We start from the raw sequence: 17,504 nt of genomic DNA, 5'->3' as shown, positions 1-17,504 counted from the left end.
TTTGGCATGTTTTAAAGTTGAATATGAAGTGAAATTCATAGTTCATTTATAACCTACATTATTTGGTATTTCCTAGAGACAACCTGTTGGATCATTTTGTGATTCCAGTTGGAATATGTCTCTACCTGTAATACTCTCAACTTCATTGCAGCGGTATCCGAAAATGGTTTCATCTGTCGACATGAAATCCCCCAAAAATTCCGCCATGGTATATAGATGATAAGATTCGATTTTGGTGAAAATCAGACAAATGGTCTAAGAAAAGTTTGAAAAAGTAGGTTTTAAAAGAAAAACAAAATGGCGGACAGGAAGTTCAGTCGACTATGACAAAATTGGTATCTATGTTCTCGGCATGACCCACTAAGACCAGATTCATTACAATAGGCTAATTTAATCAAAAGTTATTTTCATTATAGAAAAATATCAAGAAAATCAAGAAAAATCAAGAAAATTTCATTATAACTTTTGACCACAAAATGGCACTGACACTTTTTAAGTGCTTTCAAGGCATGGTCAACGATGAAACCTGCCAAGTTTCACATCGATACTCCAATGCGCTAATCCGCAAAATTAAAAAGGCCCAAAATGGCTGATGTGGGAAAATTGGGCATCAACTCGGCACGCCGCACTGAATCTAAAATGATTTTAAAAATAAATTAACCAGTTTACAATTAAAAACAGTCAACTGCCCGTTTCAGAAACTTAATGAGGCTGTTAGCTGTTTGTTAGCACGTCATATGGACAAAACAATCTATATAAACATTATTTTCTTATCGATTTTATCTTCTCTTTATTTTATTACATAGCCTAATATATGCCTAATATATGCAATATTTCGAAGATGTATGTTTGCTTTCATTTTGTTGCACAGCAGTCCAGTCGTTGTGTAAGCTTTGTTTTGGATATGCTCTCTGTCAGATTGAATTGGGAGAATCTGATAACATCAATCCACGGTCTTCTGGGTTCAGTGTGCTTCAGAGTTGGCTGGAGCTCTCAGACTTTTCAGTGCCAAAGTCACTGCAGCTTTATCTGTCTTGTAGGACGTAGTTTAGACAGATGTGAGCATTTCTAAATCATGACTAATCAAGTAAATTTGGCACTCCAATCACGTTCACAATTCAATGATAATGGAGAGGCATGGAGGATATGAACTTTGCTGTGTCACAGTGAAGAGTTTGAGTACTAACACTAAAATTAATAATATATCTAATTATATTAGGGGAGAGCGGGGCACAAAGTAACGCTTTTTGACTTTCTCATTTTGTGTAAATCTACTTATGGTTCAGAGTATTTATTTTTTCCCACATTAATTTCCCACATGTCTAGTACAATTATGTGTTTTTGTTTTATTAATACAGTATATACTTTTTTCTTGATATACCCCGAAAGAATGGAAGTCAAATGTGACAACATGCCCCATAGGTGGGGTACATTGTAACGTGTCGTGGGGCACATTGTAACATGACATATGACAGCTTAAAATGTTATCTGATCTAATAAAAAAAATATACAAAACAAACTAAAATATTTTCTAAATAAAATACAATTAAAAAACTTTTTCATATAAGATAATGGCAATTTTTAATAATTAAATATAAACTCATTTTTGAGTTTTGACTACGAGCACAGGAAAACACAGCTATACAACATAGTTCAAAACAAATAAATAATTAGTCATTTCTGAACATTGACTCTCAGTCTTTATTCGCCTTTTTCTCACGTTTTCTCAATAAAATTAATAAAAGTATAGAATATAATAGCATATTTCTAATAGGGGCACACTGTAACGCACTGTGACAACATGCCCCCGCCTGCACAACTGGGATTTAAACCCTGCTAGTGTCTTCTGCTAGTTAGCGAAGCATTAAAGAACTATCTCAACTGTTAAACATCTTGGAGATTAAAATAATATCAGATTTGTCTTATTTTAAATAAACACAAAAAATAGAGATGAAAAATTAACTTAAGTAAGAAATGTACTTTTGCTATGGTTTAATAAATGTCTATGGATATCTTCCAAAAAAAATATTTTCTGATTTTTTTTTAGTGTTGATATGGCAACTAGTAAATACACAAAGTTTTGTCATCCAAGCATGTGCGGAAGTATTTAAAACGAGCGTGTTACAAGTAGCCCCGCGCTCCCCTATATCATATTATATAGTAATAAGCACAACATTTTGGGGAAAATTATGCTTTATAAATACACTGTGTTATAATTAAAAACATATAGGTGACTTATATTGTGACAGTATTTATGTGTGTAGTCAGATGTAAATGTTTTAGTAAAATGAAGGATTTTCATCCTATGCTGAATTATTTAAGACTGTAACGTTTCCCAGCATGCAGCTGTGCTGGCCAGACCCTGGAGCAGTATTGATGTTTTATGACATGCCTTGAATTATCCCTCACTGGGATGAACCTCATTCTCTCTGTCAATGATCTCTTGGCCTCTCTCCATTCCCTCTGCCTCCGTAAAGACTGTGTGTCGGGTCCTTGACAGTGACACGGGGGAAGAGCTGTGGACGCTTCTCTGAGGTGGGAGGCTATATGCATTACAAACATGATGAAATGCAAATAAGCTGCAGTCTTTGGAGCATGTGTTCACATCTACATAATTTCAGTGATTCAGTGTGTTAAATTTAATCTGTACATTTAAATTCTCTGATTCAACTACCCTTATGAAAATAACCATGGTTTTGCTGGTAAAACTGCGGTTATACAAATGGTAATCAAGCAAAAAAACATGGTTACTACACTTTTAAAACCATGGTTCATTTTCGTAAGAGTATTCTTTGTGAAAAGAACAAATCCAGAGGAGCAAAGAAACGAATTAGACTAAATAGCAGACAAATCAAAGGAAAAACTAAACAGGTGTGCAAGTGGTTACAAACATTATTCTTATTTTCGTCTGTGCATTACCAAAAAACATTACCGTGCAAGTTACGCCCTTAAGTCGTTGTCTGTTGGTGTGCTGAAATGTCAATTACTCATTATTAAAGTCATTTTGGCTTCATTATGGCTTATAACTTTTGGCATAAAGTTAAAATATTTGTCATGCCTGACCAGAAGATTTTCAACACTTTTCCTAACTGTAAGGATTAAAGGATATCTGAATACTAAAAGAAATATAGCTAACGTTAGCGCATACACTAGTAGGCTACTGTAATTTAATAATAACAAGACTGCAAGCAAACCGCATGAATTGTCAGCTAACGTTATTCTGTCCCTTCAGTTAGACTGAACAAATACATGTCACATTAGACAAGAAAGTTGTAGGTTGTGTTTGAATAATTAGCTACATATCTTATTTAGCTGAGGTAAATTAAACGCAATTCTCTCGTATCCTTTCTCGATGACGAATGAGACGAGACTTGAGCCCAACGGTCGGTTGAAATTTAAAAGGCTGGTTTTCGCGCTTCAGGGCAGTGACGAGTACATATGTGATGCGATCTGGGAAAACCCACCACATGGTGAAATTTTACCTATTACAGGTTTTGATATCATATGGAAGCTGGTATCAAGCCCTTTCCAAATCTGTTTTTATTTTTATCATAGCTTGTTGGTAGCAAAAGTTATGTTTATCTGAAGTCGGCCGATCGCTATGATTTTCTGGAACGGAATTTTGAGAAAAACAGGTTTAATTAACTGTCACCGTCGAGACGCTTCTTGTCCATCTCGCGACTGTTATAAAACTGCGTGACGTTATAGTTTAAACAGGATTGCCGCGAAATGCACACTATACACATTCACTGTACATGTATGTGGTTTATTTTAAAGGTAAACTATCTTTGTAGTGTTAAGGGACGGACAGATGTATGGGATATACGGCGATTGTTTTTTTTCACCTCTGCCGGGCGTTAGAGAAATGGTCGCATAGAATGCATTAGACGAGAAAGAGAGTATTTTCAGCTTGACACTATAAATCGCTGTTTTTCTGCACTAAACAAGGGAATTTTGCCAAGATATTTTCAGAGATAAGAGAAAAGATGTTATAGAATAATAATTTAATGGAAAAAAAAATTGACAAAAAAAAATGACATTCAAACTATTTTGGAATTTACTGAAAACGGCCCAGCGCGACATCCGACGGGTTTTCCCAGATCGCATCACATATGTCGTCCACTGATCTAGATAGAATGTCATTATAATAGATCAGTGATGTCGTCCAGTGGTTGTCCAGTCACCGTTGGCACAAGCTTAAGCAATGGCCCTGAACGGTGGTTTAATGTCAACCTTGTGACAACGCTGTAACAACCTTCACCACACAACGCAGTTATAGCAAACCTTTGGCCATGTTGTTTAAACGTTGTTAGAAGGTTGGGTACGCTGTGCCAGCGTTCTGTGTTTGCTGGGAACAGGCCTTTAGACAAGCCAAACCAACAGTAATAAACCGCCTTTCCTGCTGGTCTTATCAGCAGATTTTTACAATTCTGCAGACATAAACATGACACAATCATGCAAATAAGATTTGTTTGGTGTGAGATCTAAAGAGCCCATACACCGCAGGCTTGTTAGTTTAAATCTGGAGGAATAGGAGGAGTTTTCCTCCTATCCACTCACATCCGCAGCTCTATGTATGGAGAGACTGAGAATTAATAAACATGGCTCAAGATGAGTGCTGTCCAAATGGATTAATTACTCATTTTCCTTTCATTCATTTATTTAAACCCTTCTTCCTTTGACACTGCCCATTCAACCACAGGCAGACGGCTTTTGAAATGGCCACAAGATATTCAGCGTCAGATGGCAGATTTTGAGCAGATATTATGTGTCCAGTGAACGCTGACTCTGTTGGTCTCAAACAGCCCTGAGCAAGATAAATCTGCAGCACATAGGAAAGGTAAGCTCTTTGCTTAGTTATGATTACATCAGAAACCATACATCATACACGTTACATCATAACCCAAGGCAGAGTTGGGAATTTATTTTTAAAACACTCCATATTGTTTAGTTGTTTTCCAGTAATGTTTAATGAATTCATAAAAACACTTCACTAATGCAGCTCAATGAATCAAAAATAAGTCAATTTGTATGTGTTTCTATATATAAATGATCTATACTGTCAGATGGGTCTCCATACCATCTTGTTGAACAAAGACTTAAATCATTTCTTCTCCAAGGATGTCGTGAATGATAACTGTAAATCTTACAGACGTCACAACGCATCGCTTCAGACGAGCACAAGCGACAGATCAGGTGTTTGATGTACTGTCTTTCACACAGTTCTCTCCTAATGTTTGTCCCTGTGCAGCAGAGACTCTGAAACACTGGCATCGGTGATAAAGTTTAACAGCTTCCCCGATAACTACATCTAAATGTCAGGGGAAATCTGGAGCACAAAGTAAATTTCCACCTCCTGGTTCTTCCTCTGAAACTGAAGTCTTCTCGAAGAACCGTGTAATAACTCATATCACTTGTGTATTGCAGCAGTCCATCGGGTAACACTAAAAACACTCAGAACACCTTAGCAACCACATAGCAACACCTTACATATAGTGTCTGTGTGATTTTATCCACACCATTATAGTTATTTGTGTAAAGCTCCTGTATTCCCTGCAGCTGTACTAAGATACTATCCTTCCACATTATACAGTTTGTTAATCAAATTAAAGGACACTTTAATTGTGTGCAGTGATTCAGAAAGAGGCATTGGTGTCAGTCTCATGAGGGCCGTGGAGGTCATGTCCTCGTCAGTATCCAAACACTGTTCAGTGGACCCCACTTTTACTTCTGCATACTGAAATATTTTTTACAAGACAGTCTTCAGTTTGTGTTTTCATTCTTTAACATGGATTGAGATTTAGCTATTCTTTAAATTACTGATATTACTGATACTAATGCACATTTCATTATCCATTGTCTTTGGATGAATGATATTCAGGTTATGAGTGTAAATGTACTGTAAGTGAAGCATTTTTAAATAAATGTCTGGTGCACAATGAGAACATTTTCAACAATTTAAGGTGACTGTCACTCACTTTATATCCCACGATCAATTGCCATTACTTTACTCACTAGTGAGACTACAATACAACACATTTTTGTCTCTTGTAAGCAGTGTTTTACTAGACCTAGGTTCTTTTTTAAACACTGTTTTGTGCTTTAATTTATAAAACGTTGATAAACTAATAATTTCTTTCCAAATTAGATATTTTAAATACTAATCCTGACCTAATGTTCCATCGTCAATCGTTAAACCATAAATTGTGAAATGCCGCCATCTACCGATAAAATACGGAACTGCTTTATGGATCCTACTCGTGTATCCCGTCTGTAATGTTTATTGATTTGCTACATAACAAAACCCATATAGTTATTTTTCAAACTTCTAACATTCCCAGTGAAATGATATATAAAATGTATACTTTAAAAATTCATATACAGTTACAAAACATAACAATCTAATAGATGTGCCTTAATTTACATCTTACAAAAAAATCCCCAGTCATATCGCAATAACAAAGATGCTGTTGAACTTTATATAAATACATTTATATCTTTATATAAGTTAGTGGAAAACAATATAGTACAATTGACATATATTTTATTTTATGTATGTGATTTGCCAAAACAGTCAGAATTTTGAATCGTGATAGACCGCTATCACAATCCCTAAACAAGACCATTGTATCAGATTTTAATAATTTTGTGAAAACCAAATTTCAATTAATGAAAAAGTGAAGACTAAAATGATTTAGCATAAATACAACAAAAAATAATTGTACAAATTTTCCGACATCTGTTTACAGAAACAACATCTGTCAGCAAAGTTGTGCACCGGAAGTGCATCAATGGACCAATCCAAACGCTCATACCAGAGCGGACCAATCAGAGCGATTGCGTATGATGACGCTACAAGGCGCGAATGAATTCAACAGAAACAGCACGCGACTGTTTACAGCTAAAGAGCGTCTCATTATTAAATGCTCAGAACTCGCAAAAAATCAGCTGTTCGCATATTAAAATATTAAAATCCACCCGTTAGAACACTTAACGTGGATTTTGAAGAAATGAATGCGACCGCGGAACTAGAAATGAAAACCAAATCCATTGTAGATGATGCGCACGACACAGTCACTCCAAGAGAAGGGGGCGTGTCTGTGAGAAGAAGGTAAACAAGTATATCGACTCTGTGAAGATTTAAGAATTAAAATCTTAAGAAAGTCTGTTTTATCATGATTAGCAACGTTTGTCTATTCCATGCAGACCTGCAGATTCCAGATGTAACGTTAGGGGCGTCAATTCAGGTTTTAAATCTCCTGTACGTAAAGTCTATTATTGAATCAAATGTATTCAGAGGACTATTGTATACTTTGTGATTTTAGCAGATTAGTAGTCTGTGATATGATACCTAGAGGTAGAAAGCAATATTCATGTGAGTTTGATAACTGATAATAACAGATGAATTAAGGTTTATATGGATATGTGGTGAGTTGTGTTTGTTCTGTCATAGGTCCAGAAGCCTAGTATGGTGAAATCTCCCTTGTGCCCTGAGGAAGAAGTCAAAGAGCTCAGGAAAGCACTTGATCGGCTGAATTCAGAGATCGCCTTGTTGGAAAAAGAGTAGGTAGTGAATGTGGGAAAGAGAGATACAAGAGATGCTGTTGTTTGTTCATATTGAAGATACTTTAGAATATTAGGTTTAGAATTCTTTTTCAATTTAGGGGGTTGGGAGGTCATAGAAACACAACGTGAGACCTATTAATTGGCTTCCAGTAAAGTGCATATTTTTAAAAAGGAATAATTCACCCATAAAATGTTGCCATTATTTATTCATCCTCATGTTTCTTTTTTTTCTGTTGAACACAAAATATGTTTTGAAGAATATCCTGGGGACTCGTTTCCATATAATGAAAATGAACTCCAAAAAGCTCCAAAATAAAACAATGAAAGCAGCATCATTAACACTATAACGCCTACTGTATTATATTTTATACACAAATGTATAAGGCCTTTAATCTATCAACATGATCAAAACTGTTCCATTTAAAAAATGTAGATTTTTCTGACTTTTATTTCATAGGTCAGGCTTTACAGGATTAAAATAACTTAAAGGAAAGTTCGTTTGAGCTCCAATGAGGTTCATCCTCGTGTTATGCATCACGTTTGAGCTTCAGCAAGAACCAATGAGGTTCATTCTCGTGTTACGCATCACGTTTGAGCTTCAGCAAGAACCAATGGGGTTCATTCTCGTGTTACGCATCACGTTTGAGCTTCAGCAAGAACCAATGGGGTTCATTCTCGTGTTACGCATCACGTTTGAGCTTCAGCAAGAACCAATGAGGTTCATCCTCGTGTTATGCTGGACGTTTGAGCTTCAGCAAGAACCAATGAGGTTCATCCTCGTGTTACGCATCACGTTTGAGCTTCAGCAAGAACCATTGAGGTTCATTCTCATGTTACGCATCACGTTTGAGCTTCTGCAAGAACCAATGAGGTTCATTCTCGTGTTACGCATCACGTTTGAGCTTCTGCAAGAACCAATGAGGTTCATTCTCGTGTTACGCATCACGTTTGAGCTTCAGCAAGAGCCAATGAGGTTCATTCTCGTGTTACGCAGCACGTTTGAGCTTCAGCAAGAACCAATGAGGTTCATTCTCGTGTTACGCATCACGTTTGAGCTTCAGCAAGAACCAATGAGGTTCATTCTCGTGTTACGCATCACGTTTGAGCTTCAGCAAGAGCCAATGAGGTTCATTCTCGTGTTACGCAGCACGTTTGAGCTTCAGCAAGAGCCAATGAGGTTCATTCTCGTGTTACGCATCACGTTTGAGCTTCAGCAAGAGCCAATGAGGTTCATCCTCGTGTTACGCATCACGTTTGAGCTTCAGCAAGAGCCAATGAGGTTCATTCTCGTGTTACGCATCACGTTTGAGCTTCAGCAAGAGCCAATGAGGTTCATTCTCATGTTACGCATCACGTTTGAGCTTCAGCAAGAGCCAATGAGGTTCATTCTCGTGTTACGCAGCACGTTTGAGCTTCAGCAAGAGCCAATGAGGTTCATTCTCGTGTTACGCTGGACGTTTGAGCTTCAGCAAGAACCAATGAGGTTCATTCTCGTGTTACGCAGCACGTTTGAGCTTCAGCAAGAACCAATGAGGTTCATCCTCGTGTTACGCATCACGTTTGAGCTTCTGCAAGAACCATTGAGGTTCATTCTCATGTTACGCATCACGTTTGAGCTTCAGCAAGAACCAATGAGGTTCATTCTCGTGTTACGCATCACGTTTGAGCTTCTGCAAGAACCATTGAGGTTCATTCTCATGTTACGCACCACGTTTGAGCTTCAGCAAGAACCAATGAGGTTCATCCTCGTGTTACGCATCACGTTTGAGCTTCTGCAAGAACCATTGAGGTTCATTCTCATGTTACGCATCACGTTTGAGCTTCAGCAAGAACCAATGAGGTTCATTCTCGTGTTACGCATCACGTTTGAGCTTCAGCAAGAACCATTGAGGTTCATCCTCGTGTTACGCATCACGTTTGAGCTTCTGCAAGAACCATTGAGGTTCATTCTCATGTTACGCACCACGTTTGAGCTTCAGCAAGAACCAATGAGGTTCATTCTCGTGTTACGCATCACGTTTGAGCTTCAGCAAGAACCAATGAGGTTCATTCTCGTGTTATGCATCACGTTTGAGCTTCAGCAAGAACCAATGAGGTTCATTCTCGTGTTACGCATCACGTTTGAGCTTCAGCAAGAACCAATGAGGTTCATCCTCGTGTTACGCATCACGTTTGAGCTTCTGCAAGAACCATTGAGGTTCATTCTCATGTTACGCATCACGTTTGAGCTTCAGCAAGAACCAACGAGGTTCATTCTCGTGTTACGCATCACGTTTGAGCTTCAGCAAGAACCAATGAGGTTCATTCTCGTGTTACGCATCACGTTTGAGCTTCAGCAAGAACCAATGAGGTTCATTCTCGTGTTACGCATCACGTTTGAGCTTCAGCAAGAACCAATGAGGTTCATTCTCGTGTTACGCATCACGTTTGAGCTTCAGCAAGAACCAATGAGGTTCATTCTCGTGTTATGCATCACGTTTGAGCTTCAGCAAGAACCAATGAGGTTCATTCTCGTGTTACGCATCACGTTTGAGCTTCAGCAAGAACCAATGAGGTTCATCCTCGTGTTACGCATCACGTTTGAGCTTCTGCAAGAACCATTGAGGTTCATTCTCATGTTACGCATCACGTTTGAGCTTCAGCAAGAACCAATGAGGTTCATTCTCGTGTTACGCATCACGTTTGAGCTTCAGCAAGAGCCAATGAGGCTCATTCTGGTGTTACGCAGCACGTTTGAGCTTCCGCAAGAACCAATGAGGTTCATTCTCATGTTATGCATCACGTTTGAGCTTCAGCAAGAACCAATGAGGTTCATTCTCGTGTTACGCATCACGTTTGAGCTTCTGCAAGAACCAATGAGGTTCATTCTCGTGTTACGCATCACGTTTGAGCTTCTGCAAGAACCAATGAGGTTCATTCTCGTGTTACGCTGGACGTTTGAGCTTCTGCAAGAACCAATGAAGTTCATTCTCGTGTTACGCTGGACGTTTGAGCTTCAGCAAGAACCAATGAGGTTCATTCTCATGTTACGCATCACGTTTGAGCTTCAGCAAGAACCAATGAGGTTCATCCTCGTGTTACGCATCACGTTTGAGCTTCAGCAAGAACCAATGAGGTTCATCCTCGTGTTACGCATCACGTTTGAGCTTCAGCAAGAACCAATGAGGTTCATTCTGGTGTTACGCAGCACGTTTGAGCTTCCGCAAGAACCAATGAGGTTCATTCTCATGTTATGCATCACGTTTGAGCTTCAGCAAGAACCAATGAGGTTCATTCTCGTGTTACGCATCACGTTTGAGCTTCTGCAAGAACCAATGAGGTTCATTCTCGTGTTACGCAGCACGTTTGAGCTTCAGCAAGAGCCAATGAGGTTCATTCTGGTGTTACGCAGCACGTTTGAGCTTCCGCAAGAACCAATGAGGTTCATTCTCATGTTATGCATCACGTTTGAGCTTCAGCAAGAACCAATGAGGTTCATTCTCGTGTTACGCATCACGTTTGAGCTTCTGCAAGAACCAATGAGGTTCATTCTCGTGTTACGCATCACGTTTGAGCTTCTGCAAGAACCAATGAGGTTCATTCTCGTGTTACGCTGGACGTTTGAGCTTCTGCAAGAACCAATGAAGTTCATTCTCGTGTTACGCTGGACGTTTGAGCTTCAGCAAGAACCAATGAGGTTCATTCTGGTGTTACGCAGCACGTTTGAGCTTCCGCAAGAACCAATGAGGTTCATTCTCATGTTATGCATCACGTTTGAGCTTCAGCAAGAACCAATGAGGTTCATTCTCGTGTTACGCATCACGTTTGAGCTTCTGCAAGAACCAATGAGGTTCATTCTCGTGTTACGCATCACGTTTGAGCTTCAGCAAGAGCCAATGAGGTTCATTCTGGTGTTACGCAGCACGTTTGAGCTTCCGCAAGAACCAATGAGGTTCATTCTCATGTTATGCATCACGTTTGAGCTTCAGCAAGAACCAATGAGGTTCATTCTCGTGTTACGCATCACGTTTGAGCTTCTGCAAGAACCAATGAGGTTCATTCTCGTGTTACGCTGGACGTTTGAGCTTCTGCAAGAACCAATGAGGTTCATTCTCGTGTTACGCTGGACGTTTGAGCTTCTGCAAGAACCAATGAAGTTCATTCTCGTGTTACGCTGGACGTTTGAGCTTCAGCAAGAACCAATGAGGTTCATTCTCATGTTACGCATCACGTTTGAGCTTCAGCAAGAACCAATGAGGTTCATCCTCGTGTTACGCATCACGTTTGAGCTTCAGCAAGAACCAATGAGGTTCATTCTGGTGTTACGCAGCACGTTTGAGCTTCCGCAAGAACCAATGAGGTTCATTCTCATGTTATGCATCACGTTTGAGCTTCAGCAAGAACCAATGAGGTTCATTCTCGTGTTACGCATCACGTTTGAGCTTCTGCAAGAACCAATGAGGTTCATTCTCGTGTTACGCAGCACGTTTGAGCTTCAGCAAGAACCAATGAGGTTCATTCTCGTGTTACGCATCACGTTTGAGCTTCTGCAAGAACCAATGAGGTTCATTCTCGTGTTACGCTGGACGTTTGAGCTTCAGCAAGAACCAATGAGGTTCATTCTCATGTTACGCATCACGTTTGAGCTTCAGCAAGAACCAATGAGGTTCATCCTCGTGTTACGCATCACGTTTGAGCTTCAGCAAGAACCAATGAGGTTCATTCTGGTGTTACGCAGCACGTTTGAGCTTCAGCAAGAACCATTGAGGTTCATTCTCGTGTTACGCAGCACGTTTGAGCTTCCGCAAGAACCAATGAGGTTCATTCTCATGTTATGCATCACGTTTGAGCTTCAGCAAGAACCAATGAGGTTCATTCTCGTGTTACGCTGGACGTTTGAGCTTCAGCAAGAACCAATGAGGTTCATTCTCGTGTTACGCATCACGTTTGAGCTTCTGCAAGAACCAATGAGGTTCATTCTCGTGTTACGCTGGACGTTTGAGCTTCAGCAAGAACCAATGAGGTTCATTCTCATGTTACGCATCACGTTTGAGCTTCAGCAAGAACCAATGAGGTTCATCCTCGTGTTACGCATCACGTTTGAGCTTCAGCAAGAACCAATGAGGTTCATTCTGGTGTTACGCAGCACGTTTGAGCTTCCGCAAGAACCAATGAGGTTCATTCTCATGTTATGCATCACGTTTGAGCTTCAGCAAGAACCATTGAGGTTCATTCTCATGTTACGCAGCACGTTTGAGCTTCAGCAAGAGCCAATGAGGTTCATTCTCGTGTTATGCATCACGTTTGAGCTTCAGCAAGAACCATTGAGGTTCATTCTCATGTTACGCAGCACGTTTGAGCTTCAGCAAGAACCAATGAGGTTCATTCTCATGTTATGCATCACGTTTGAGCTTCAGCAAGAACCATTGAGGTTCATTCTCATGTTACGCAGCACGTTTGAGCTTCCGCAAGAACCAATGAGGTTCATTCTCATGTTATGCATCACGTTTGAGCTTCCGCAAGAACCAATGAGGTTCATTCTCATGTTATGCATCACGTTTGAGCTTCAGCAAGAACCATTGAGGTTCATTCTCATGTTACGCAGCACGTTTGAGCTTCCGCAAGAACCAATGAGGTTCATTCTCATGTTATGCATCACGTTTGAGCTTCAGCAAGAACCAATGAGGTTCATTCTCGTGTTACGCAGCAGGTTTGAGCTTCAGCAAGAACCAATGAGGTTCATTCTCATGTTATGCATCACGTTTGAGCTTCAGCAAGAACCATTGAGGTTCATTCTCATGTTACGCAGCACGTTTGAGCTTCCGCAAGAACCAATGAGGTTCATTCTCATGTTATGCATCACGTTTGAGCTTCCGCAAGAACCAATGAGGTTCATTCTCATGTTATGCATCACGTTTGAGCTTCAGCAAGAACCATTGAGGTTCATTCTCATGTTACGCAGCAGGTTTGAGCTTCAGCAAGAACCAATGAGGTTCATTCTCATGTTATGCATCACGTTTGAGCTTCAGCAAGAACCAATGAGGTTCATTCTCGTGTTACGCAGCAGGTTTGAGCTTCAGCAAGAACCAATGAGGTTCATTCTCATGTTATGCATCACGTTTGAGCTTCAGCAAGAACCATTGAGGTTCATTCTCATGTTACGCAGCACGTTTGAGCTTCCGCAAGAACCAATGAGGTTCATTCTCATGTTATGCATCACGTTTGAGCTTCCGCAAGAACCAATGAGGTTCATTCTCATGTTATGCATCACGTTTGAGCTTCAGCAAGAACCAATGAGGTTCATTCTCGTGTTACGCAGCAGGTTTGAGCTTCAGCAAGAACCAATGAGGTTCATTCTCATGTTACGCAGCACGTTTGAGCTTCAGCAAGAGCCAATGAGGTTCATTCTCGTGTTACGCTGGACGTTTGAGCTTCAGCAAGAACCAATGAGGTTCATTCTCGTGTTACGCTGGACGTTTGAGCTTCAGCAAGAACCAGTGAGGTTCATTCTCGTGTTACGCTGGACGTTTGAGCTTCTGCAAGAACCAATGAGGCTCATTCTCGTGTTACGCAGCACGTTTGAGCTTCAGCAAGAACCAATGAGGTTCATTCTCGTGTTACGCATCACGTTTGAGCTTCAGCAAGAACCAATGAGGTTCATTCTCGTGTTACGCATCACGTTTGAACTTCAGCAAGAACCAATGAGGTTAATTCTCGTGTTACGCATCACGTTTGAGCTTCAGCAAGAACCAATGAGGTTCATTCTCATGTTACGCATCACGTTTGAGCTTCAGCAAGAACCAATGAGGTTCATTCTCATGTTATACATCACGTTTGAGCTTCAGCAAGAACCAATGAGGTTCGTTCTCGTGTTACGCATCACGTTTGAGCTTCAGCAAGAACCAATGAGGTTCGTTCTCGTGTTACGCATCACGTTTGAGCTTCAGCAAGAACCAGTGAGTTTCGTTCTCGTGTTACGCATCACGTTTGAACTTCAGCAAGAACCAATGAGGTTCATTCTCGTGTTACGCATCACGTTTGAGCTTCAGCAAGAACCAATGAGGTTCGTTCTCGTGTTACGCATCACGTTTGAACTTCAGCAAGAACCAATGAGGTTCATTCTCGTGTTACGCAGCACGCTTGAGCTTCTGTTTATATAGGCTGATAAATGTTTATATTTTAATAAAAGCCTAAATTCAATCTGTTCATCATATAAAGCGGTTGTCTCTTCAAAAAAATTGTGACTAAACCATTTAATTCTTATGGATTTTTTACGATCTCTTTATGAACTTTTTGAAGCGTCAAAGTAGTAGTTGCGTGGACAATCAATAAAGGGACAGAAATCTCAGATTCCTTTCAAAATATCTTCATTTGTGTTTTGAAGATGAACAAAGTCTTATGGGTTTGGAACGACATTAGGGTAAGCACTAAGTTCTGTCATGAAACTCTAGATGGCTGATAGGTCCTTAACTCAATCTTCTTGCAATCACATCATTCTCTATAGGGCACAGCTGATTGGTTCCTGCTGTATCGGTAGCCAATGAGCTGCTCAACCTTTAAATACTTGTTCAGCATTTGCTGTAGCAGTTTGCACAATTATGACAAGTAAACTAACTCTTTAAAATGTGACTTGTGTGCTTTATTCTGATAGTTCTTAAGTAATACAGTAACTGTGTAACAACTTCTTTTGGCGGAACAATTTCTTTTAAATCAAATTATTATTATTTTTAAATCTAAAGTGCATAATATGGTCCATTTAGATCGTTTGCTGATAACTACATTTTTCTTTAAAGTGTTTCATTGTTATTTATTCTCAGATTAAATTGAGCTTGTGTTACTCTGTTCTTGTATTTACAGAGGATTTGTTGTACAAGAGCTGGATCAGCACATAGACCTGCTGCACGAATACAATGACATCAAAGACATCGGACAAACCTTACTGGGCACACTAGGTAAGACTTGATGGATCAATCGTGTGATAAATAGTAAATGCAACGGTGTCTGATACCAACATAAAAACATTTCATTCCATGATAATCGTTCATCTCCTGTTCATAACCACTTGTGGCCTACACACTTCTCCCATCCCACTCATATAAGTAGGTTACAGCCTCCATGCGCTTGGCATTTCTCTCTAGTGTCAAGATTATGATAATAGCATCCTCCAGTATTACCACTGTATTCTGTAATATAATGGACCCTTTCAGACTCCCAGCAAGATGAGTTTCTTGCCTGCTCTGGCCTCTCTGTGACTTCAGATGGTCTGAGGGCCAGAGGGGGTCTGTGCCACATCATTCTCCCCCATGTGACCTGACAAAGACAACTGTCTCTCTGTGTCTCTCAGCTGGCCTGCGTGGAGTGACCACACGAGACTTATACAGTCACTTTGGCCTTGGGTTGGAAGACTGACTGAGCTTCTTGAGAGGAGATGGAATACTGTACGGCTTCATAATACTGTTCTTGTTTTATCTTTTTATTAATAGCAAATACACCCGTTAGTATTGTTTTCTTCATGCTCTTGTGCTGAATGAGTAAAATTAAGACGTTTCAGTGAAATGAACATGCTTAACTCTGGCAAACTAATTCCATGATACATATAAAGCTTCAAAGAAATGGAAAGGTTTCTGTCAATATTGTGAGAAGAATTCCCTCAATGTTTATCTCTGCACACGGTTTTCCTCACATTGTGTTTGCACCAAATGGGAGGTGTTATTGTGCATGAGAGAGATTGTCATCTAATTCTGGTGAATTAAAGGACTAGTTCACCCAAAATATACATTTGTCATCATTTACACAGTTTCAAACCTGTATGACTTTCTTTCTCAGTGCAACCAAAAATGAGACGAGATGAAACTTTATGAATGTTCAGTGTTCACACAACTCATATTTGCACTTTTGCAAATGTAAATGTTCGTTTATGGGTTAATAACGATTCCTTTAAACAAGTGCTATGGCAAACTGATTGACCTATGTATTGCTGTTGGGTTCAATTTTGCTTTATTATTCATTGTTTAACTATAAAACAAGCAAATGTGTGTATTTCAAAGTGTATATGCCACATTTGTGTGGTTGCTCAAAGGTTTTATCTTACAAGAACTAATCCAACTGTGTGAAAGTTGAACTAAATACACTTTATGGAAGTTATGATAGAGGTTTATGCACTGTCAATATTTTGGATAACAATAGATAAAGCCATCTGCTACACTGATAGCAGATTGCCTCACTTTGCTGACAGTTGTAAAATGCTTTTTGCTATCTAACATGATATCCACGGTGAATTGGATATACCGAATAAAATTGAATCAAGAAATGTCTGTTTGCTTCTATTACCACTTGTGATTTCCACTGACCAGTCTTGGACATGATGGAACATAATGTATAAAATGGCAAATAGTGTGATCAGTTTAAATAAAGCATGAATTGTTTAGTTGAAAATGTATTTGTTTGGCAAAGCATGTCAACATAAAATGGTATCCACAACCATTTTAGGAGAATTGAAAAATAAGAGGGATGTGTGACGGCAGCCAAAAAGGTATTTAAATGTATTTTAAAGAGTATGAGGGCAGAGTTTTTCTGTAATGTAATATGCACTAGTTGTGCACAATAAAACCAGAAAAACACATTAAGAAAGTATATAGACTGTTTCCAAAGAAACAGTACTAAATTAGCAGTTTCATGCATTTTGATTAATAAAAAAACATCCTCGTCTCCATTATAGTAATTTCCAATGCACAAGTAAGAAGCATGTCTCATTCAAAATGCCATATGCATTACATAATTTTAATTTCTGCCATCACAATGACCAGCAGACGGACAGATATCTGACAAAAGCCCTCCTCCTCCTCCACCATCATGCCTCATGGACCTGCAGAGCTGCTTTGCAGCAACTACCGGGCGGAAACTGTCGTGATGATTCGCTGGCTTAGCCACATTTCCCTGACAGGACTTTAAGTCCCGCC

At 39.5% G+C, this 17,504-nt stretch overlaps 1 protein-coding gene across 1 annotated transcript; it reads left to right on the top strand.

Moving 5' to 3' along the window:
• The first annotated feature begins 6,830 nt into the window (after positions 1–6,830).
• On the top strand, positions 6,831–17,008 carry swi5 (SWI5 homologous recombination repair protein). Its single transcript, XM_081353745.1, has 5 exons — positions 6,831–7,111; positions 7,207–7,261; positions 7,454–7,563; positions 15,403–15,497; positions 15,890–17,008. Exons 1-5 carry the CDS (start codon positions 7,011–7,013, stop codon positions 15,952–15,954), a joined length of 426 nt encoding a protein of 141 aa, XP_081209871.1. The 5' UTR covers positions 6,831–7,010; the 3' UTR covers positions 15,955–17,008.
• The last annotated feature ends 496 nt before the right edge of the window (positions 17,009–17,504 follow it).

The sequence above is a fragment of the Scardinius erythrophthalmus genome (assembly GCF_964197995.2).
Source record: "Scardinius erythrophthalmus genome assembly, chromosome: 23".
Classification (NCBI taxonomy): domain Eukaryota; kingdom Metazoa; phylum Chordata; class Actinopteri; order Cypriniformes; family Leuciscidae; genus Scardinius; species Scardinius erythrophthalmus.
The sequence above is the reverse complement of the archived record's forward strand: the minus strand, read 5'-3'. Positions and strand labels throughout refer to the sequence as shown.

Coding starts and splice junctions, on each gene's coding strand:
- swi5 (XM_081353745.1), top strand. CDS start 7,011: ATGAATGCGACCGCGGAACTAGAAATGAAAACCAAATCCATTGTAGAT. Junction 7,112..7,206: donor GGCGTGTCTGTGAGAAGAAG/GTAAACAAGTAT, acceptor TATTCCATGCAG/ACCTGCAGATTCCAGATGTA. Junction 7,262..7,453: donor ATTCAGGTTTTAAATCTCCT/GTACGTAAAGTC, acceptor GTTCTGTCATAG/GTCCAGAAGCCTAGTATGGT.